The sequence below is a fragment of the Plectrocnemia conspersa genome, unplaced genomic scaffold, assembly GCF_051122295.1.
Source record: "Plectrocnemia conspersa isolate PC_06_02 unplaced genomic scaffold, ASM5112229v1 ptg000014l, whole genome shotgun sequence".
Classification (NCBI taxonomy): domain Eukaryota; kingdom Metazoa; phylum Arthropoda; class Insecta; order Trichoptera; family Polycentropodidae; genus Plectrocnemia; species Plectrocnemia conspersa.
Window position 1 is genome coordinate 3,890,809 of NW_028277178.1, and position 24,889 is coordinate 3,915,697.

Genomic DNA, 24,889 nt, shown 5'->3' on the forward strand with positions numbered 1-24,889 from the left:
TGAAACTCAACTCTTAAATAATTGATCAATTAACCCACAGACCGTCATCCCCTCAGCTTACTCAGATCTATTCTAGTGCAATATCCTCATGGATATCCATGTCTTCACAGCCCGGTAAACAGAATACCTGAATAGGTCGAAGCGAAATAATGAGTGCCGCAGATGAGTCTCGATTGTAAACAGCGGCAGCCAAACGGAATACGTTAAGGAGCAAACTCTTATAAAGGACTGTGATACAATAAGAGACGACGGCCCTCCCGGTCGGCAAACCCTGGAATATTTATGTCTCAATTCAATAAAACCCCATTATTTCATTTTAAACCTGTTATACACGTATGTATGTATGTATGTACGTTTGGCCGCTGCCCGGCAGCTTTTGTTCGATTTAACGAATGCTCACTTCGCAAGGCTTCTCAGACCAATTCCTTGGCGGCGCGTATTGATTTACGCTAATTTTGACACTGTAACCTTTGTGTGTATGTGTGTGTGCAAAATAGCCCTTTGTGCGTTCAATCAATGTGCAAAATTATGTACAATATATTTTTCTTAATGCAATGCAAAGGACATTGTCTTACATTGTTGCAACAGAAACATTTTGTTTTATAAGTCCAAGGTAACATACTTTTTTAACGATTTGCTAAATTACCTACAAGATTAAATAATTTAATAACATGGTTACCATTAGGTTTACTTTGTAGCAAAGACAGTTAAATAGCAAAAATATAATACTGCCTGTTTTTTTCTATGTAAAGAAAAGTGGATACTGTATTAAAATTTTATGTGCCCTTAAATCTTTCACACGTTATAAATATAGCTATTATTTTAAGCATAATTTTTAAAATATTTTATAAAAACTGAATTTTCAAAAGTTTAGTTTAAAATAAAGGGATGGATTTTTGGCTTTTTAAGGAATTTGGAAAAAAAATTGTAGCATTTTAAATTTAATGATTCAATTAGATTTAATTTTATGTTATTACACAAAACATTTTGTATTGTGCCTAATTTTGGTTTATATAAAATAATGATTTTGTTCATCTTATATAAAATAGTGATTTTAATTCAAAGCACATCTAAACCAAATTTTGCCCAAAAGGAAAGCGCAAAAAACAATTATCCCTTCTCAGAAGTCAAAAATCCACGTCAAAAGCAATAAAATCGTGCCGTCGCCGTCGCAGTGGGAACGCTCGTTACCGAGCGTTCCCACTGTGACGGTGCCGACACGATTTTATTGCTTTTGACGTGAATTTTTGCCTTCTGAGAAGTGATAATTGTTTTTGCGCTCACCTATTGATACCAAAATTCGATTTTATTATACTTTGATCAGCCTTTTTATATAATTAGTCCATAGCTATATCAGTAAGGATAGCTATGTATAAGTATGTTTATCTATTCTGGAACTACCACTTTTCTGCCGTAGAAATACACTTCCATTAGATTACTTTCACTGCTATACCAAAAATTACCACTTCGCTTTCGACTTGATATAAAAGTCCAGGCAGTCTCGAAATAATCAAAGCTGCGTCAAATAGATCAATACGACCAATAGAATACAGACAAAAGCAACTAATTTCCATTTCAGTTAAAGCAATCATCTGAATCACGAGAGTTTAATTCGATTTTTATTACGACGCAATACGACGTATATATAAATTCATTATAGCACATTTGCACGACCATTTTTGTAACAAATAACACTAGAATATCTAGAGATTATTTTTTAGGTCTTGATTATAATTTGACGGACGAAGCATCGCCAGTCGATGTATTCCGACGTGGTCAGTCACAAAATTGTGTTGCTCTCGCCGCTTCCACGTCAGTGTTGCCAGTTTGTGACCAAATAAATCGCCCCCACAATAATTTTAATGCATATTTAACATTCTAAATGCATATTTGTATGTTGTTTTACGTACAGTGATTACGTTTATTACACTTTATCGTTTAAATATACCCGCAATGAAACGCAATTTCGCCGCTGCTACGTGACAGACACACCACTTTTATATATCGTATTGTATCGACGTCATTTTTGAAATATGATATACGACATCCGCGTGGATTTACCAAGATTTATGTCACATGGGCGTGAGGAGGCGACAGTCTATCACGGGCGATATCGCCGAATGACACGAAACGATACTGAAAAAATCCACTTCCGACGATTTTGATTCAATCTAGGACTAATACGCCCTTCGCACACGTCTCATAACCGATTCGATCATCAAAAAATAACCGATTACAAGGACAGATGCGGACTCGTAAAATTTGGTACAAAGTACGCCTGACATCGGAACCTATTTAGAAGTAATAGGGTAACATTAATTCTATATACGTGTTTCCGATTTCTTAAGAAAATAAATTTTACGAGAATTCGGTTCTTCTTCTGTAGTTAAATGTTAACAATCGCCAGTTTAACACATGCGTATCATTATCTATATTTTAATGTTTCAATAGTATTATGTTGCTTCAAGTTTAAAATCATTATGCTATTATACAATTTTGTGAGATTTTTTTGGTTCGGTCAAACTTTTTTGCTATAGATAAAGGGAGCACGATTTATTTTCGGCTATATTGAAACATTTTTCTTTCTCTCTCTCTGGCGAGAAAAAAAGAAGAAAGTAGCCCGAGGGAGGACCGAAAAAGAAGCGTTCGCGTATGTTGGGAAAGACGAAGCGCTTTTCCGGCTCCACCCTCTGGCGGATTGATTCATTGGCAGATAATTTATTTTTCACAATGAAGCCGAAGCGAGTTTTTCCTTTCTTTATTATGACTTGGCAGCCCTCTTACATCAATACCAGAATTGGAAGATTTATATACGCGGACGTTAACTTATGATTTTTTACCGGGGCGGTCCCGAAATCGATACGGTTAACCGAGTAGAAAAGCGATCGAGACAGATTTCTATTTATTGTGATAGTTTAATTTAATTTATTATATACAAAAACTAAATTAACTTAAAAATATACTGCATAATATACTCGGGCCTGCCGAGAGGGGGGAGGGAGGGGACAAATTCCTAGGGTTCGAATCTGGAAAAAATCATAGCAAGGATATATGTATAAAAAAAGTAAAAACCGACCTTAAATAATGAATATGAACTAAACTACACTTGTTTGAGATGTATGTAATGTATTTTAGATATAAGTTCCTTAAGTCTTTTTTATACAAAACTTTGTAATTATAGTTGGACCTAAAAAATGTCAAATGCTTTTTATTATATTATATAAGGAATTCGATCGAAGTTAAATAAAAAATAATGAAATGTCAGGCCAAATATTTAATATAATTTTTAATAATATTTAGAAATATATGTATAAATAACAATTTAACATAAGTAAAAATCGTGTGAATATCAACAACCAGCAAGACTTTTTTAAATATATGAATAAAGTTTCATTACTCTCATTTTTTATTTCTCTTTTAAGTATATTAGGCATAATATTAAAGCAATCCATTTTTAACATTATTTTTGATCACAATTAGTAAAATTTACTAAAAAAAATCACTGCGCTTATCAATGTAGAATTGAAAAATGCCATTTACTAAAAAAAAAAATTTTTTCAAACCAATTTTAAAAATATATGTAATGTGACCTTTAACAAACCTCTAAATTGACATGATTAGAAATGAACATATAAGACACACTTAAAGTATAACATCGCTTTGACTAAAGCCTATTTATACTTGAAGGAATACGGGTATTATCCGTTCTTGTTTCCCAGTGCTTTTATTTTGGGAGCCCTGGGATACGTTTCTTTGTCGACTCGCAGAAGTGTTTATGTAATTAAACACTTCTGGAAATTGCTCAAGGGCATCGTAGACAATCCTTCAGTGCTCGAGCAGCTTCAAATGTGGGCTCCTGAAGGTGGATATAGTTCTCGGTCGCGTCCACTATTCTTGCCTGTTAAGTGTAGAACTGGAGCACTTGCCAACTCTTCTCTGGCCAAGGCCATTTATCTGCTCAATTCTGTCCATAGTAATATTGACATTTTCTCTTGCACTTATGGAGTTTTGGTTCAATTCGTATGGGACAATGCACACCTGTTGAGGTGATTTGTGTCTGTTGTTTTGTCTTGTTTATATTTGTATGTATTATGATGTATTAGTACTTTTGACTATCGTGACGCATTAGGTTTGCCTGTCAGGTCACGATGGTTATAATTTTAATAAATAAATAAATAAATAAAAAAAATATATATCACGTCACGCGGACTTCGCAAAAACGGCAGTGTTTTTTTTATTGAGTAAAAAATTTACCGAATATCCTTCGTATTTTTAACAAGGTTTTAAATGTGTTTATATTTTCAACAAAATAAACAATATCATACAGCTTTTTCAGCGTTGTTTGCTTCAGTTGAAGCTATCTCAAAAATTCTATTATCTTTTTTTTAATATTCGTTTTTTAAAGTGTCCAACAAACGAGCCAAACCGAAATATTTTCACATACTGAATTGTTTACTTGCAATTACTATCGCTAAACACACAACCTGCCGTTCTGGCTCTGCTCTGCCCAAGTTCAGGTATTTCCCGTAGCAGGACTCGGTTAACGAGAAAAGTTAGACCATTATTTCCACGAACAAACACTGTTTGAATAAAGGTATTCGCAAACACACTTTTTTCATCTTGTTTCGCGAGAGTTCACAGGCGGATGTATTATGCATTAGGTAACTTTGATTAAAAGCGAACGACACATTGCAGATACGTTCATATACTGTACCGATACCGTTTTATTTCAACATAATAAAGGCACGTATACACTCTCGCACACTTTATAAGCAACAAAAAGACGTCGTGGAACGAGATAAAAAATACAAACACACGAGTGGCTCGTTATAACTTTAATTTATAGAGACAACGGCGAGAGAAGAAAATTAAAAACGTTTCACGGTATCTATGCCGTTTTTATTTTTTGCTCCTTTGTGCCTCGCCGCTCATTATACACACAATTAACAATTCAAGAATTCTTCTTTAGTGTGCGATTACGAAAACGTAAAAACGGATATATTTTTCTATAAATTAATCTTTAAGTATAACGTCAGGTGTGTCTGTCGGCTTTCAACAAAGCCTACATATGGAATTATTTGCAGTAATAGCACATTTCCTGCGCTTTGTGAATGTCTGTTAAATTATTATTTTATGGGAAAATATCGGAAAACGATTTTGTTTTGACAAAGCTCTCAAATGTACTTGATACAGTAAAACGATTAATAATAACAGAACTGAAAGATAGGTTCATAAAAAAAATAGCGTACGTAAAAAATAGAGGCGTTATACTACACTAGTATATTTTATTTTCCTTATATAAGATCGATTCATTAAAAAAATGAGACTTACAATTTTTTTTTATGTCTTCAAAAAATAATTAGAATATGATTACAAATGATTGTTTAATTATTTCGTCAAAGCAAGTTTTTTTGTGTTGTGTTTGAAAAAAAAACGACTTTTTTTATTTTTTTTTAAATATGAAATAAAATATATGTATACATATACGGATATAAAAAGAGGACCAGTGTACATTAATTAACATTCGAATCGAGTTAACTTATCTTTTTGGCAAAAAATGTAAATTTATTTTACATTGTAACGAAAATTACTAACAAAAAAAGTTTTGCTTCCTTTATGGCAAGCAAGTGTAAATTTATTTTGCGTCATTATAAAACAATTCATTTATAGTAATTTTTAAATATAAAATTGATTCAATAAAAAAATGAGACTGAATAAAATATAACAAACGACGTAAATATTTCATATTCAAACAATTATTTTTATCTTTGCGGCAAAATTTGTATATGTACTTCTTTTACCTAAAACTTAAACCTAGCTATGCTTTTTTTGGTTTTTTAAAATAAAATATGAAACATTAATAAAAATAACTAATGATGTAAAAAATCTTATCTTTTTGGTAAAAAAGCGTAAACTTATTTTACATTGTAATATAAATTACTAACAAAATATGTAATTAAATTTTTTTTTATCGAGTTTTACTTTTTTGTGGCAAGCAAGTGTAAATTTGTTTTGTATCGTTTTAAAACGATTTACTTTTAAAAATAAATAAATATAAAATCGATATAATATGAAATAAAATGAGACTGAATAAAACATAACAAAGGACGTAAATATGTCATATTTTAACAAAAAAAATTATCTTTGTGGCAAAATTGGTATACTTGTTTTACCTATAACTTTTTTTGTATTTTTAAACAAAAAATAGAATCAATATTAAAAATAACTAATGGTGTAAAAAATCTTATCTTTTTGGCAAAAAAGCGTAAGCTTATTTTACATTGTAATGAAAATAACTAACAAAATACATAATTTCAAATTTTTTATCGAGTTTTGTGGCAAGCAAGTGTAAATTTGCTTTGCATCATTATAAATCGATTAACTTTTAGTAATTTTTTAATTTAAAATCGATTTAATAAAAAAATGAGACTGAATAAAACATAACAAATGACGTAAATATTTCATATTTTAACAAAAAAAATATCTTTGTGGCAAAATTTGTATACTTGTTTTACCTAAAACTTAAACCTAACTATGCTTTTTATGGATTTTTAAATCAAAAAATGTAAACAATATTAAAAATAACTAATGATGTAAAAAATCTTATCTTTTTGGCGAAAAAACGTCAACTTATTTAACATTGTAATGAAAATTACTAACAAAATACATCATTTCAAATTTTTTATCGAGTTTTGTGGCAAGCAAGTGTAAATTTGCTTTGCATTGTTATAAAACGATTCACTTTTAGTAATTTTTAAATTTAGAATTGATTTAATAAAAAAAATTAGACTGAATAAAACATAACAAAGAACGTAAATACTTCATATTTTAACAACAAAAAAATTATCTTTGTGGCAAAATTGATATACTTGTTTTACCTAAAACTTAAGCTTAACGATGATTTTTTGGATTTAAAAAATATAAAATTAAAACCTTATTAAAAATAATTAATGATGCTAAAAAAATATTATCTTTGTAGCAAAAAAGTGAAAATTGTTGTTACGTTAAAATTCATATGATTGAAATACAATAAATATATATTATTGCTTTCGGGACTAATTAATATTAATAAATATTTATTGCAATCTTGCATAAGAAATTAATTAGTTTTGATTATTCTTTGTTACGTTTTAACTTTTAATAAATATGTAATGGGAAAAAAAATTATCCTTTATATACAGCGTTTTTACAATATTTTGCTACAAATATAAGATCTGTTGATACATCAAACTACGGCTTAAAGATTTATTAAATAATGATTTTTATTATCACTTAATTTTAATCTATTCGTGTGTAATTATTACATAATTTTAATTCCGATTGATAAGCAAAAATTAAGTTTTTTTAGATTTTACTAATATCATGATATAAAAAAGTATCTTATAATACCTAATATGCGATTGACGCATATTTTTATTGATATATTTCAATCATTAGATAAGCTGTAATATATAGTATATCTAGCTAGATAATAAAATCGATGTTATATATTATTTTATTTTTTAAGAAAAAATCAAGTATTATATAACTTCTCAAAAAAAACATGTAATTAATCCTTAAAATAATGAAAATGCAATTATGAATCATTTTATATTGAAATAGAGTTTTTTTTTATATTTTTGGCAAAAATGTGTAAAGCAATTTCAAATTTCTATCTCATTATAGAACCACAAATCTCACTTTTAAAATATTAAATTATTGTCAAATTTAATTAATCGTTTAGTTAAACATAAAAATAAATCAGCAATTTTACGTGTGTAACCTGTCAGCTAAAATTTAATTTAAAACTCACACTCACATTTTTGCTAGAGCTGCGTAAAAGCTGCATGATCTATGGTGTAATATATTGAGAACTGTCAAAAGTAGCGTCAAACTCCCGATAACTATTTATGAATTATGGCGCACACATGCCAAGATTTTTTTAAAGAGATTAGTCTATGTGGGAAAAATTCAAGAGGGTCGATCTTTTACACTAACTAATATGCTTTGCAAATTTTATATTGCATAACAGAGATAATGTATATGTATGTCCGGAAGCATCCGAGTACACTGGTGGTGTTTTGGGCGGATACTTTGCCTTAGGCATTCGTCCAAAAAATCATAACGTGCTATTAGCCGAAACGTGTTTATATCGCATTATAGTCGCACTCAGATAATTTAAAGAATATTCTTATCTATAAGCTACAGATATTTACTTTTGTAGTATTATATAAGCATAAAAGAGAATTTTTATCTTATTTTTTGATAAATCGCATCCCATTATCGCGTCTTGCGTTATTTTCACGACACGCAAAATATTCTTCTTTTTTGGTAGCCGACAATTACCGACAATCGATCGTACGATGTGCCCTCGGGCTTATTACGGACCCGTTGCATGCTGACGAATAAGTACGTACTCTGAAAGCTCCCAAACGAAACTTATCGTCCCATCCGGTTCGCGTTTATGAATAATTAAGTCAATTACACGCCGCTCATTTTGCTTTAAATAATGATTTAATTTTATTTTTTATTGTTTCAGTTCCCTGGATGCCAAGAAGCTTGTCGGTTTCACGCTGAAGCTTCCACTAGAGCTCAGCAGACGCAACCTGTCATCCACACTAAAGGCGAGGAAGTAGTGAGGGTTTCGGGTGCTTTGGCTCGCTGGCCTCCTCCTACTTCTCAGCCAGGAACACCGCTTGTCTATGTTGTCATGAGACGATCGGCCAACGGTCCATGGCGACAGATCATCCAAACCATCGATTTAGCGACTCGAGTGCCGGCTAACAACGGAGGAGCTCTGTTGAGAGTCTTAGTCGTCGATCCGCAAGGCTTAGTCACTATCTACAGCCCAGATGAAAGCTACAGTAAGCAAGATTATTCGTCCAAGAAGAAAAAGAAGATCAACACTGAGATCAAAGCCACCACTCCGGAAACAATGATCACCGATCCTGCGGATCAAATCTGGCGATTGAAAGAAGTGTCGCTGATCCATCAAAAAGTTCTCGTCATCGGCGAAATCGCCTGGGAGCCGAGGGCGAATAAAGGAGTTTACCTGGTGACGTGGGAAGTCGACGGCGGTGGACTTAAAGGCAACTTATTCACGGATTCGACTTGCGTAACTTTGTCGCTGTGGCCCGACACCATTTATCACATCCAAGTCGAACTCGTGTCTAGGCGGCCCGGAATCGATAACGAAAAGTCGGAAATGATGACCCTAGACACGGGCAGAGCTTTGAAAGTTTCCACCGAGAGCATGGAAGACGTCAAAATCCTTCCAGATTCGAACAAGCGAAGCACCGAGGATCAGTCCGATTCTGTGGATCATTTATACTCGGTTTTCGTGAGCTCGATGCGAGGAGAGCACATGACGAACGGAAGGCAGAATCTTGAATTGATTTTGGGTTGCACCACGGCTATAATTCTGTTTGTAGCTGTGCTTGTCGTTTTGGCGTGGCGGTGCAAGCGTCAAGGTACTTTCCCTGGTACCAACGTGTACGTGGGAGACACCAGCATCAGGAGTAGGAAGCTGGTGGAGGACTTCCTTCCAGTCCACGGCTTCCAGCCGATACTCACGATGGTGTCGGACGCTCCCATGAAGTCCCGAGGGATCTGTTCGGCCTCCACGAGTCCCGTTCATCCCGCTCGTCCCGAAAGGCGTCCCGAAGTTCAGGTCTGACGTCATAGCTACGGATCTCTGATGCTGTTCGACGACAAGGATGTTACGGTTTAAAGTGAAAAGTTCCTAATGGACGTTTAATTTCGATTCAATTTTAATTTGTATTAAGGAAAGCGGACCGAAGTGTGTGTGACTATCACTAATTTTTAGTACTCCAGTGTGTGATGTGTCGAAGACGTTTGTTAATTGAACATTCGATGCCAAATAAAAAGTGATAATGCATCACAGTTTAAGCGATCGGTGGTTAAGGTCTTATTATTTTTTATGTCGGAGAAGAGCGGCTGTAAATTTTAATAAAATCTATGATAAATACCAAAAAAAAGACGAGTGACGCTATCTTATGTTTTGTAATTACTTTTTTTATATATCTATATATACATATAAATATATATATAATATAAAAAAAGTGAATGCTGGATGGACGTGCATTATGAGTAATAAAGTGGATGTGATGTATCATCATGCAATATTGACTTCAATATATTTAATATATGTGTATTTAATAAATTAACCATCAACCCTATATTTTCGTTCAAATCGCTATCATCCCTAGTTACCGGCTCTTAAAATCAAATTATTTTATGTAAACCGTCCCAATTTATATATGAGCGTTTAGGATTAATACTCACAATCATCATTGCCATTATTTTAAAGTAAAGGTTATGCAAAATGCATAACGGCCACTGAGCAGTAATGTAATACAAATCATCTTTATTCAAAAAAATGTGGATATAATAATATCTAAATATATTAATGGGAAAAGCGAATTTTTCAAGCTTGCTTTCGTGAATGGACCTTTAGTAATAGTCTTATAACATATTTTAATAAAGAGCCACATTAAAAAGTACCAGTAAAATTTAACCACATTTTTTATTATTTTAATTTCACACCTGTGGCATGTCTAATGAAAATATATATTTGTAAAAATCGTTTGATTGTGTAATCGCGGGATGTTATTTACACTGATATAAAAATTGTAAATATTTTCTATTCTTACCAAGATATGAATTAATATAAATAAATAAACTGTACTACGTTTCGAGATAATTGTAAATGTTTTGTAAAAAAAAAAGAACACTAGTCTCTTAAATCAATTTAATTATCTGAAGCTCTCTGTCTCCATAAATTCATTACATTATTACACACCTTTTGTATATATTAAATGTGTACGTTTTTAGTGTTTGTAATTTATTGTTTCTCTTGATTTTATTGTATGTATAATTTATAGCAATTTTAAAATTGTTTTAAGTAGATTTTTCCAATTCTTATATTTTTTAAGATCTTTTTTATTATTTTTATATTTTTCTTCAATTTCATATCCGTCTGAGATAGAGAAATACATTTTTTTAAGATATTAACATGTATATAACCGTATATATAATAATAATAACAAATAAATAAATAAAATATTAATTTATTATATTTTTATAATAAAATCTTTTTGTAATAATTTCAATTCTATTTTTTTTCTCATATAAATTTTTAACTCGAATAAAATACGAAAAAAACTATTATATATTCACATATATATAAATACATATAATGTGAACATGGATGTATTGATTTTTTTTATAGTATGAAAAAATATTAAATTAATAATTAATTGTAAACGATAAGTTTATTATGTAACTAATGGAAAATGTATCATTGTACATATAGTTGTAAACATTTACATTGATAAACAAAATGCTGCAAATAAAGTAATAATAAATTAAAATTTATCAATGGTGATTCGTTTTTTATTTATTTTCAACCCAATTCAAAGAAACGGTTCGCTCGGGAACAAAAGTAATTATAAACAAACAAGCTTTATGTAAATCAGGTGCAACGTAAATGGTCCGCCACCTAGGTATAACTTTTCCAAATCATAATGATCTCATAAATTTTAATGATTTGTTCACACAAGAAAGAGAACGGCGAGCGTTATGCTTTTAAATTACAAAAACAGAATGGGGCAGTTTTCCTAAACATATATTGGGTCATAAAGGTTTATTACAACCGTTAAGATGCACTTTAAAGAAAAGAACATATAATATTAAGTAATAAAATTAAAATTCAGTTTGTTTGCATGGTATGTAATAAATATTCAAAATAAGAGCAAAACAATAATAATAAAAAAGAACTATTGCAAACAAATATAAGCCGACACAAAATGCACAATACAAAAAAATATGATTTAAAAATCACAGTGCAATCCTAAAATTAAATAATCTTATGTTTCATGCAATCAACAGAAAGCAGTGATTAATGGATAAATATAATCATCACAACTATTTTTTTATATTTATTATATTTAAAACAGAAATCACATTTACTACCTGAATTAATGTTTTAATAAAAGATTAAATTAATGATTTATTTACTAAGATAAGATTTCTACTTGCAATGGCATATGTAAGACTTATCATTATATGTTTAATGTAATTGTAAATACACAGATAAAGCATTTGATGGCAATAGTATTATTGTTTAAGGCAGATTATATTTTTAAATTATCTCTAGGTGGGCTTACCATATTTTTCTTCAAAAATAATAATTATTGTAATTGCTAATGTGTGGTTTTAACAATGGTTCAGTTGAACAAAACACAAGTGAAATCATATGTATACACCTAGGATTTTTAAAGATAAGGTTTCTTAGTTTCAAATAAATTCAGAAGATCAGATCCAAAACATACCCAAGAAAATATAATTGAGGAACCAATTTGCCACAGAGAGATCGTCAAAAAAACTAGATCACTGATAAAACATGGAAACTGAAACAAGGTACATATTTATAACCGAGAAAGATCAAGAATGTTATGCAAATCATTAGAGAAAGCTATTACAAAAACAAATACATAAATTCTAACTGCGCTGAAATTAATGCGAATGCATACTTTTCTTAAGAAATTGATTAGTGCCTTATTCCAGCGTTTCCCAACCTTTTTTGTCTCGCGTACCACTTGGTAGTACATCACGCTTAATTGTACCACTTCGTAAAAATGATTGTATTTCGAGAAATTTGTTATTTTATTTGCATCAAAAATTTTATAGGGTGACTATATTTCCCAGAACTCAATTTATTTAAGTTAACAAAAAAACCAAAGGTTTTATTTTTCTGATAACAACGAGACATATGAACTTTACATATCACGATGTTTTTTTTTTAAATAAAAGCTGCCGAAGCTCATTTCTTGTCAAAATTCAAAACCAGGACATTTAAAGAAGTATTTTTTTAACAACTAATTTTTATTAAAAAAAAATATATAGAATTAAATTAAATTATTTAAAAAAAAAATTAAATGCGCCGCAGGCAATTTTTTTCAAAAACTACCGATATTAATAGAAAATATATGTATATAAAATTAATTAAACACGGTAAATATAAAAATTGTTCTGATGAGAACGAAACAATTTACACTATCATTTTTACAAATTTACAGCAGCGCCGCAGGCGAAATTTTTGTTTTAAATATAATAATATTAATGAAATTGTATTTAAAAATATTCTTATTACTGAAATTTTCTATTTATTATTTAAAATAATAGTTATGAGAGTGTTGCTTAAGATTATAATACATTGTTATCAAGTTATATTTTTAAGCAAATTTGACGAAAATATAGGCACAATAATATAAGCAAAATAAATTTAATGAGATCCTTGTGCTTGTTTCGAAGAACATAATTTTTTGAAATTTGGTTCAAAAGATGTAAGATATACCCTTAAATCTACACCTGCGTCCAATTTGTTCGATATTTATTTTCTAAAAAAACATGAAGAAAAAGCTCTTTCTACTAATTCCGCACTAGTGAACGGTAATAAAAATTTGAGAGCTTTTCCAGAAAGTTCTTTATATTCTTTATCGATGTTTTTAACCAAAAATGAATTAGATTGTTTGGCTCAAATTTTACTTGTATAGTTTTGTCACTTAATAAGTCTATTCAATTTTCTTTACCTTTTATTGATAACGATGAAGCTTTTTCTAAATTTTCTGCATAGAAGGGGTTTAAAATCCAATTAATATTTTGTTTTCTGGTTTTGGAAAATACTCCGTGAAAGACGATTTTAATCCTGTTAAATGAACTATTATATGTTCTCGTAAATCTTGAGACAAGCTAACCTTATTTTCAACCAAAAAAGTATGTAGAGTTTCAAATACTTTCGGTTGATTGCTTTCGATACACTGTTTCCAAAAATCTAATTTCTTAATCATACTTTCAATTGTATCATTAACATTAAAGATCGTCATCGAGTTTTTCTGAAAAATTACATTTAGGAAAAATACAATAGTTCAAAGTTGTTGTTTTACGCGTACTACAGGTTGGGAACCACTGCCTCATTCGATTCACATGATATTTTATATCGGAAATCTTACATTAGATACTTGAGAAGAATATCATTCACATTTTACGCAATTAACTTCTCTACAAAAGATTTTTAAAAATAGATATAATTTCCTTAAATGTAAATAATATTGGAAGTGTCTTCAGGTATTTAAACAGTGAAAATATATTAATATGAAATAAAAAACATGATTTTTTAGGTAGAACTATCGTTAAAATTGCAGTATTATCAGAAAAATAAGACGAAATAAACTATTTTAGCATTACCTTTGTAATAATAAGAGTATTTCACACAATAATTAAGTATCCCTTAATTTTAGATCATTATCTACTTAAAGGATCAAAAATATAGTACAGAAAGATTTGGAAAAATTTATTTCATTTTATTTTTATTTTTAAACACCTTTCATTTAATAAAAATCAGATATTAACATGTATCATTGTTTTTTATAATTAATCATAAAAATATAAATTAAAATGTTATTAAAATTTTGATTAGTCAAACTCAAATGTATTGAAAAACGGTAAATTTACCGATATTTTTTAACATTATTATTTATATAAACTCATCCGAGTGTTAATAATACCAAATACTAATATTTGAATATTCTAATTACCAATATGTCATGGTGCAAAAAAATTAGGGTGACTCATATTTCTCATTACAAAACCCAGCATTTTTTATGTTATATTAGAATTTTGAGTTATCAATAAATAAAAACCAAGATTTTTTGAAAATAATTTCTAAAAATCACAAAAAAATCGTTCACATTATCTTTTTTTAAATTTCAAAACGTTTTTAAATATTATGAAATATAGAATTCTGCAAACAATGATTTATAAAATATTTTTTATAATCATTTATAACCAAATTAGACACGAAACCTGGGCCAGATAATATATCTGGTTTTAATATTTTCAACCCATATTTCATAACAGAGAGCTAGATGTTATTAAATCAATTCATTGAAGACTAAGACTTGGAAAATTTAACAAAGATACGATTTTAATTTTCTTAAAAACCAATATATAAAATACCATAATTATTCACGAGCGTTTGATTCAACTACAAGTTTTGATAGCGCTTTGATGTGAATGAAGTGAACTAAAATCATCAAAAAAAATTTTTGCCCGAATAATTAATAAATTTTGTCTATCATATATACATTTCTGACTCGATGAATAAAACATTAACGAAATTCATTATCTATCAACCAATGACCATAAGAAGAATCGAAACCCCTCAACAACAATAGCCGGTGCCGGCCGGTATGCGAACAATCGCGGCTCGGCTTTTAATTAAGGTACGGAATTTGACCTAATCATCATAAACTATATTCGTAAATATTCAAAGGGCCTCAGGGGCGAGCCGTTTATTTGCTTTGTCCACTTGCCCCTCTCGGCTGACGTACGTGCGCACACATTAATGAACGAGCCGAGGACCCTTCTCAAAACAAAACGTCCGCACGAATACAAACGAACGGCGCCGGCCATTATGCATGCCTAGCCCGGCCCTGCGCTATTGACATACTTTCTTAATTGTGCACCCCGTGAAAACACTTTGGAAATTGCGGCCCTAATCCGGAAGAATGTGCAACTCCAAATGGACGCTGTCCTCTATAGAGGAAATGCTAATCCTAGGCCGCGCATAACATATGCATAGACTGCGCATATTTTATGTCGGATTAATTAAACCGAAACCCTGTGGGGTAATAAAAACTGGCTTGTCACCGAGGGATCATTTCGATGTAATAAAAATGATTTGTGATCGTCGATTTTGGTCGGAGAAATTATGATTGTGTCAACCGTTATTAGTACATAATAATTCATTGATCTTTTAGATTCGTACTGTAGCGGCGATATGTATTGATTGGTTTAACCTGAAATGAGATTCAAATCAAAGCTTTAATTAACAGTATTGTTTCTGCGCTATTGTAGTATTTCAAGTCATAAAATATGTGACAAAAATTGCTCAAAAAAATATTATTTTTATTTTATAATTTAGTGTATTTTACGTTTAGGCTTTGAATATGTAAATCTTTTAATAATAAAAATAAATATATGTGAATATTTTATTTTTATTATCACATAACTCTCACCAAAAAGGCAAACCCCACTGTTTTACCGAAGCGATAATTGTTTGTAATACTCGCTTTGGTCATAAGAAACGGACCCTTGTAAATAATTTACGGAGCATAACCATTGTGTGTGAGAACGCCGGACACACATAAAAAAGAACTTCAATATTTTCATTCGGCGTTTAATTCCTCTTTTATTGCTTTCTCTGTGAAACGTTTCGTGCTCTGACTAATTTGAGAAATGGTACCGATTAAGAACCCTCTTGCAGCATGGTGCGATGCAGTGCTCGCAAGACCAAAGGACCGCTACATAAATTTCAAGGGATGAAGGATCAAAGAGACGCCGGTTGAGGATTTAATACATACGTACGCATTATACATAATAAGAGCATGTGGGTATAAGAAGGCCATTTGTTATAAACCCTTAAGTTTGGATAGGGCGAGGGAGACAAGCGGTTGCGACTTTATTCAGCTTTTTTATTGTCAAAGACGAAACGGGGAAAAAGTTTAAATTGTGTATATAAAAAAGCTTCTACATCATAATCAAACGAAGGTAAGCCCTACTGTACGGACCCTTTAAATATAATAATAATAATTCGATACATGTATTGAAACTCGATAAGCGAATGTGCGCCTTTGTATAAAATCGACTTAATTAATAACGGCTAAATTTGACTGAACATTGAGATTGCTTTATCTGCGATCTGTATAAATAATTTGCACAATCGGCTGGCGGCTGAGGCCTTTTGATTTTGCTCGGTCAGATTGTCAGGTCGAAGCGAAAGCTCACCGGGAGCTTTAACGATAAAAGCTTGACTCGTCACTGAGGTGACCATCTGTCAATTGCTTAATCGTAAAACTAAATTTATTTTAGTAAATAATAGTATTTCTAAATAAAAAACACACGTATAATTTTAATAGATAATTTATGTATATGCACATATAATACATACACCTGAGTTTCTCTTTATATATATCAATTCAATACACAGTACAATGTTTTTTAGAAAGAGAGTAAGTAACTTAGATGAAATATTACAGAATTTGATCATTTATTTTTAAATTATCTAGCTACTATTGTAATAATGTAGTTGGTTTTATTATGCTATATGCATTATATGTTTCTTTGTTCAAAAGTTTTTATAAATTTATTTTTCTATAAAAGTATATGCTAATTTCAAGGTATGAGTTTTTCTGACGTTTTTTATTATCTATTTTATCGGTAAATAAAATTTTAAATAACAAAAACTTACACATGTACGAAAAAACGAATAACAGACAAGTCCATTATTTTACATATTAATTGTTAAATAAAATGTTATGGAATGCAATTCATAATTAATAAGCAGGGGTTGAAAATAAATATACTAACTTAAAAATCCATAAATTATGGTTAAAAATAACAAAGAGATATTACAGACATTGAAAAAAATTTTGTTTGTCATTTCTGTATCTCAATTTATGATATATTGAGATGTACAGATTTACTATAATGTTATTGTTGTTTAATGATATCAATATTGCAATGTCCTATAACAATCTGAAGAAGTGTGAACTATAAACCAGAGGTTCCCGATTAAAATATCTTTAAAATTTTGTACATTATTATAGAAACCATACAAAGTTTTTAGAGTTGTTCAATTTTTTTATTATTATTACTGAACTACAGTTTAAAAAACATGTAAACGATCAAATATTCGAATACATTCATAAAGTAATAATGATTGGAAAAATACAGTTTGAATTATAAAAACAGGTTCAATCAAACACATTTTTATGCCAAAAATAAAAAGTGGCTTTTTTAATTTTGTGAAAATTATTTTCAATTTATTCTACTGCCAAAAAGACTCATTTAGTTTCTGTTGATGTGAGGTTTATTATGTAGTGAAAATAATAGATTCTATGTTTCGAATCTAAAAAAAGTACGATATTTTTAATAATTATTTTATTTGCCAAAAATATGCATTTAGTTGCTGTTGATATATGATTGTTTAGTACTTTAACAATAAAAAATATGAAGAATATAATTTAAAAAATAATAATTTAAATTAAAAAAATAAAAAACAGTAATTTAAATTATTTCTATTGCCGAAAAGACTCGTATAGTTGTTGCTGCTGATTTATTTTATAGTGAAAGATAAATACAATTTTATACATTCAAATTTATAGCAATAAAAATTTTTTGTTGTAAAAATCCCAAAAATGAACTAAATTTTTGTCTTTATAACCTAATTTTTATATAATTTTAATATTTCTTTAAAATAAATTTAACATCTTGACTTTTTTCAAGAAAAACATTACTTGAGCTACGAGTTTTTATTTTTTTAAATATCAATTTTCAACAAAAATATTTGATTTTTTTAATTTCAAAGGTTTTCACCCCTTTGCTTTTTATATTTTTTTCAATAAGGTGACGATTTTCTTGATTTTTTTAACTAATCGCTAATTAAATAAGATAGCAGATTAGGTTAACTTAAAAAATTAGCCGAAATATTTAAATATTCTCTTTTAAGAACAAGCTGCATATACGTTTATTAAACGATAAAATATTCTAATATGTTTGTGAAGTAGAAAAAAAATAGAAATTTATATGAAACAAAGGACCACACGGAACATGAGCTCACAGTAAATATTCTCCGTCGTTAAGAGAATCCCTTTGAGGTAAAACAAACGAACAAACGAACGTCGCTTTCTAAAGGCGTAGACGTATTTCGCTGTTTTACGATGCGATTGCAGCGATTAGCTGGAAGATCGCTGCACATATGCAAATCTTTAATTCCTAAGCTATATAAGCCTGGACTCCGATGAAGAGAGACAGAAGGTCAGAGAGGAAGACAGCCAGAGAGACAGACAATCGGAGAGTGAGAGTCACCAGTAGCCACCTGAAGCGACCAGCAGACGCGCCCCTACCGACAGACGCAAAGAGCACACCTGGAACTCCCGAACTACTAGCCGCAAGAAGAACTACTTCCTGACACTCGCTGCAGACATCCACAAGAACCGTGAGAATCATTCACAGTCATCATCACCTACGTAAGCTTCACTACTGCTTTAAGAAAACATCTAGCCGATAGTCGTTCGTCGTATTAATGTAAATATATCAATTAAAAGTCTTACTAGATTCACACGAGAGTTTCATTGCCCGCGAGGCCAAGCACTTATAGGTTATAATCATAAAAAAATAAATAATATATCATAAGAAAAATCTGTTGACATCTTTTGATAGAGAGCTAACTATCAACCGATGAATAACGAGCGATAAAGACTAACAATCATAAATCACTGACGGTAAATAATAACAATAGATTTAAGTGCTATTTTTTGTGTACAACCGTCCTCCGATTATGCGATGTGTTTTTGCAAACACTCGCATATTTTTGCAGGCACCCGCCGGGTCGGAACCCCTAATATAAAAATACCGAAATTGATGCGATGCATGCAATATTCAGCTATATTTATAATCTACCAATAAACTTCTATGCGCTTTTGACAAAACCAACAAATGGACCGATATATGACGTATCAAATAGAAAGATATTAATTATAAATTATCAATTATACATAGAGAAATCGTACCGCATAGTAACCGCCAAGTATTACAGACATTTGAATGAAACACGTATAAACTAACCGTAAGCAAACTTTAGGGAAAAAGCTTGCTAAATTATTTGATAAATTTATGATATACTAACAAGTTTTGTTTTTCCGACTATCGTTTACGACACTTTCTAGATGGAAAAAAAATCAAAATGCAGATGATGTGAAAATAGGAATATTTTGCATCAAAGCCTCTAACATTTTATGCTAATGGAATTAAAAAACTGGTCGAGAGGTGAGATAAGTTATCTGTAGAATAAAATTATTTTTCAATAATTTTATTTATAATAAACACTAAAAAGTATTTTATTGCTTCATTACAAAAACAAAATTTACTAGAATATGGTATTATGATTTTAAACTCTTCTATTTCTAGTTATTAATATATAATATAAGATATTAATGTTCATTTAAAATACAAGTCATCTCTATAATATCTTAAAGACCACTCTTAAACGGCACAGATTAACTACAACACGGGCAAACGGCGTCGATAAATTGAATATTACCACTGCAGTAATAGACTGACCGGTTTTCCAACTAAGTCAGCAGATGCATACACTGTATATACACCAGATATACGGACTCAATCTGAGCCGCTGACAGGTGACCCGAGATGGTCACCTGAGCCATTAGCGACTTTGCATACGCCCGGTATCGCATGGTGGCTATCTGTAGCGGGAAATTACTCCGAAAGCTCGGACGCATATATAAAAAGCTCGGCGTCAAATTAATGCAAACGCCACCGGGTACAATTTCGATTTTGCATAATTGTAAAATAAACTCGACGATGGCAGCTTCCCAAACTTGATCTTAATTAATGCCCTTTCGATCGGCAACGATCTTCAATCGCGAGTCTGGATTAATCGAAAATGCTCAGATATATCATTGAAACGAAATCGTTGGATGTGTGTGTTATGCGTATATGTTAGTGTCAATACATGCCCTTTAGCGGATCGGATGAATAATTGAACACGCGAGATGCTAGTGGTAATTGAATCGCGTGTGAGATTGAAACAACGGTTTGTATATATGATACTAATTGTGTTTTTTATAAATAATATTGCACAATTATTATCATTATCTATAGCCTTAATTGTAAATTTAATAACTCCACTTTTGAGTACATTTTTACTATATGAATATCCCTCGTGGATCTTTATTTAACTGTTAATCTATCTTTACATAATGAACACTCTTGAATACGAATATGAATATTAAAATATTGTAATTGAAAAGTTTGAGAATCTCTCTTAAAGTGAGCAACGCGCTGGACGAAGATGATGAATGCAAATCCCGGCAAGTGCAACAGGAACGCATTCTCCTGTAATTATAAGTGCATCACTCTTTTGTGCGACGGTCATTACTTCACAAAGGACCGCACTTAAAAAAACCTTATCGAGCCCTATCGACTTGATCGACATTTTGAATAATCGATTTTACCAAACCCAAGAGCAAATATTAAATCGGCAAAAAATAACCACATCAATATTGAATATAAAATTTTTCTTTATATTAATATTAAATATTTTTTTTATGTACGTCATTAAAATCCCAATAATATATTATATTATTATTCATAATGTAAGCATATAATAGTACTATAATATACATAATACAAAATAAGTATAGGTGTAATTCGCGCGTAACGTTCCAATAAAGGATGGCAGAAATAGTGATTCCATTATAATTTCGTATTATCTCCTTTCATGTTTATGATTTTCATATATAACGTTATGGCATCTTAGCATATTATTGCTTACTCTTAAATATTTATATATCTCGTACGCTCGTATAAAGCATCATATAATATATTTCATACATGACAGAAACAATAAAATATATTTTATTGTGAATCTATAAATTCGCTTTATGCCGAAACAGGATTTGTCCTCGTTGATCGAAAATTATTTACTGGTATCCATTGAATTTTAAGAAGCACGTCAAAAATTATAAATACCAATTTAAATGTGTTATTGTATCACATAACATAAATTTGACTTTTGCTTAACATTTATCTACCGAATAATACAAATACAAAAATTAGTTTCTAATATAAAAATATTTTTATACCAATTTTTTTAAAGATACGTTATCACAATCTAATGCCTGCACTACACTCTCTGGAAGTTGACCAAGGTTGGCCAAGGATGGATAGATGGGTTACTTCGGTCGAGTTCGGTTCTGTCCGCTCTAAAATCTCTCGGAAGTTACCGAGAACGGGAGGTAAAGTGGGGTTAATTTAGTCGACTTGGCCAGCTTCGAGCGCTTCCGAATATTGTCGACAAACAGACCGAAGTCAGAGCTGCTCTTTCAAACGCGAGCGGTGAGATACTTCCCCTTTCGCTCTCTCACGTGTTAATTGTCGAGAGTGAGAGAGATAATGTATGGTTTTTAGAAATCTGAGAACGAGTAACTCGGTTCAATTTCAGTATGGGCGTAGGCGTCTTATGGTCAACACGCATGTCGAGCGCTGCATCGTAGTCACGTGGTCAAGTTATAATACCACATGTTTATCGGAGACTTCAACAGACTCTTACTGACATCTTTGAATATTTTAGGGCACTAAAAGGGATTAATTATAATTTTGATAGTATATTCTTCTAGCAGATATCGTTATTATATTTTTTTCAAATAAAATTTAATAATTAAAAAATACTTAATGGTACTTGATTTTGTTAAAAAAAATCATTTCGAATATCCTTATGTATTTTCCTAGATCGGTTTATATAAATGTCACACCATAACGAATTCTTATTTAGAATCGATGGCGACAAATTCTATGATAGTCACAGATGTGGTGTTCGTATTCTGAAGTATCATTTTTATGTCTTATGGAATTTTGCAAAAGCCGGCAAAGATTTTGCGTAAGTTGAACATTTACGACCGAAAAGTTTTTACTGATATTGTATTGGTGAGTGCCCACACAAACTTTTATAATTATCAGTAGTGTAATTTTAATAATATGACAATTGCGATTATTTCGCACATTTTCCGATCGCGCGCAAATATGCCAGCTGTACGTGACAGAAGCCGTCATCCAGACGTCATTCACGGCCGCCGCAACCAGACGGTTCGGACAACTTCCAGAGAGTGTAGTGCAGACATTAAAGTATTTTGCCAATGGTATCTAATAAATGGAAATATGTGCTGTCTGGCAGAAATAAGTACCGCTTTTAAAAGTGATTTAATAAAGCTCTGAATTGCGTGTGATTTAAATAAATTTGTAATAATAAAATGATTAAGTGATTTTAGCATGCTTTTTATATACAAATAAATCGATTTAAAAATAGCATTAGTTTAGCAGTAAAGTAAGTATGTGGGAGGAGCAATTTAGTATGTTTTTATCTTTAATTTATATAATTCATTGCCCTTCTTAAAAGTCTAAAGCTCCAGAATATTATAAGCCAGGTTTTAGACCTCTGTCGTGTGTTTACAATTATCCTACGCTATTTTTGGCGCTATCTCCCGTTTGCGAATCAAATAACCTGAAATTACAAGGCGTCAAAAACAAACAGCCTAGCCTAATGGATACGTTTAAATATTCTCTTTAGGGGGAACTCGTTTCTGGTGCGCAACAATGTGCTAGAAACGGTGCAGCGGCCGCGAAATGCTACAAAGGGAGTGACTTTAAAAACGCTACTCTATTCCCTTTGGCTTTTAAAGGGTTGTTGCTGTCCAGATATATGAAGTCCTATTACAATATTCAAGGCGAAATGTATCATAAAGACGTATGATAATATACCTAGGCTGCCTTCGTTCGTAAACTTCAAAGTTTATCCCGTTACATAAACGTAGAATTTATAAGTAAAAATAACATATTTTGTAGTATGTGTGTAATGTTTGAAAACAGAAGCTTAACTTTGTTAACATGTTGGATTTTGAACAGTGTATACATATTTATGATATTTTAAGACAAACCTTACATAATATAATTTCAAAACTCACTTTATGAGCACATCGGTAAAATAATATTATTAACAATTTCAGTTTCGTAGCGATCATTTTATGTAAATTCTTGATTTACAATTAACTTTTACAGGATCAAACAAGTCATGAAAACTTATATTGCTTATTGTATATACAGATAATACTATAAGATAAATCAAATAGTAGAATTTATAAGTGTTGATGGTCAAGTATAACCAATCGATGAGAGAAGGCAATAAATGCAAATAGTTTATAGAATCACATTAATTATTATTAAATAAAATACATGTGTATTTAAAATAATATTAAACGAGAATTCCATGAAATTACACTTTATGTATTAAAGTAAAAATAACAGCTTTGAGGTTTAATTAATAAAACATACTTTTTATTAACTCGTTTGCGATTAGTGTTTCTCAAGTCGTTAAACGTCATATTGATATGACCTCAAAGCCTTTATTATTAATAATTTAAAACAAATCTAGTAATTAAATTCGTACTCTTGTACATTATCGGAATAAATTATATTTTTTATAAAATAATTTAGTACTTATAAAAAAAACTTTATAAGGTACACCGCGTGCGTAGTACACGTATTGCAAAGTGATTTAAGCGCGTATACGTGTAGAGCCAATGTGTCCTGAAAGGATATTTATGCCTGCTGAAACCCGTTAGCGGTTACACCTTGCTCTGAGGACCCTTTTAAGGTAAATGTTTCCGCTTCATATATTTTATGTATTAATGGGTGCACAATTTTCCCCGCACAACTTTTTCAATTTGAACAAAAGGTCGGAAATCGCACCGCTAATATAGCGATTTTCGACAATTAAAGGGTGAAAATCTTACAGGGTATAAATGCTATAAATTTAGAAGGCGAATTATAAAAAAAAATGATCGTAACTTAAAATATATTTGAAGCAGAAAAGATAGATTTAACGACTGTTTGGCGAATGGCAATTATATACAGATTGAATCGCTGCAGTAGAAATTTATATAAGGTAATAATAGTTATTTAATATTATGAATGAGATCGGTGGACGAGGCGCCGCCGATCGTCGACTTCCTGTCGTCGTTAAGCAAGGCCTAGCATTTTTTAATTGCAATTTTTTAATGCGAAAAATTAAGAAAGTATCATAAGAAAAATAAAACTATTTATCTGACAATTTCATTAGTCCTTAGTCGTTCTTAAATCATATTATTGTGTTTTATTACACTAGATGGTGAAATCATGGTTTTTCCAATAGTACTTTTTATTTTAAATATTTTAACGAGTTAAAAAATCAAAAAAGTCAAATTAATTCGTT

The 24,889-nt window shown here is 30.7% G+C and overlaps 1 protein-coding gene across 3 annotated transcripts in view; it reads left to right on the top strand.

Annotated features, from left to right (window-relative positions):
- LOC148225988 (uncharacterized) overlaps window positions 1-9,977 on the top strand; it is a 482,607-nt gene extending 472,630 nt beyond the window's left edge. For all 3 annotated transcript variants that reach the window (XM_088204339.1, XM_088204340.1, XM_088204341.1), the window contains one exon: window positions 8,519-9,977. In XM_088204339.1, the coding sequence (XP_088060465.1) occupies window positions 8,519-9,655 (1,137 nt within the window). In that variant the 3' untranslated portion in view covers window positions 9,656-9,977. The remainder of the gene's footprint in view (window positions 1-8,518) is intronic.
- The last annotated feature ends 14,912 nt before the right edge of the window (window positions 9,978-24,889 follow it).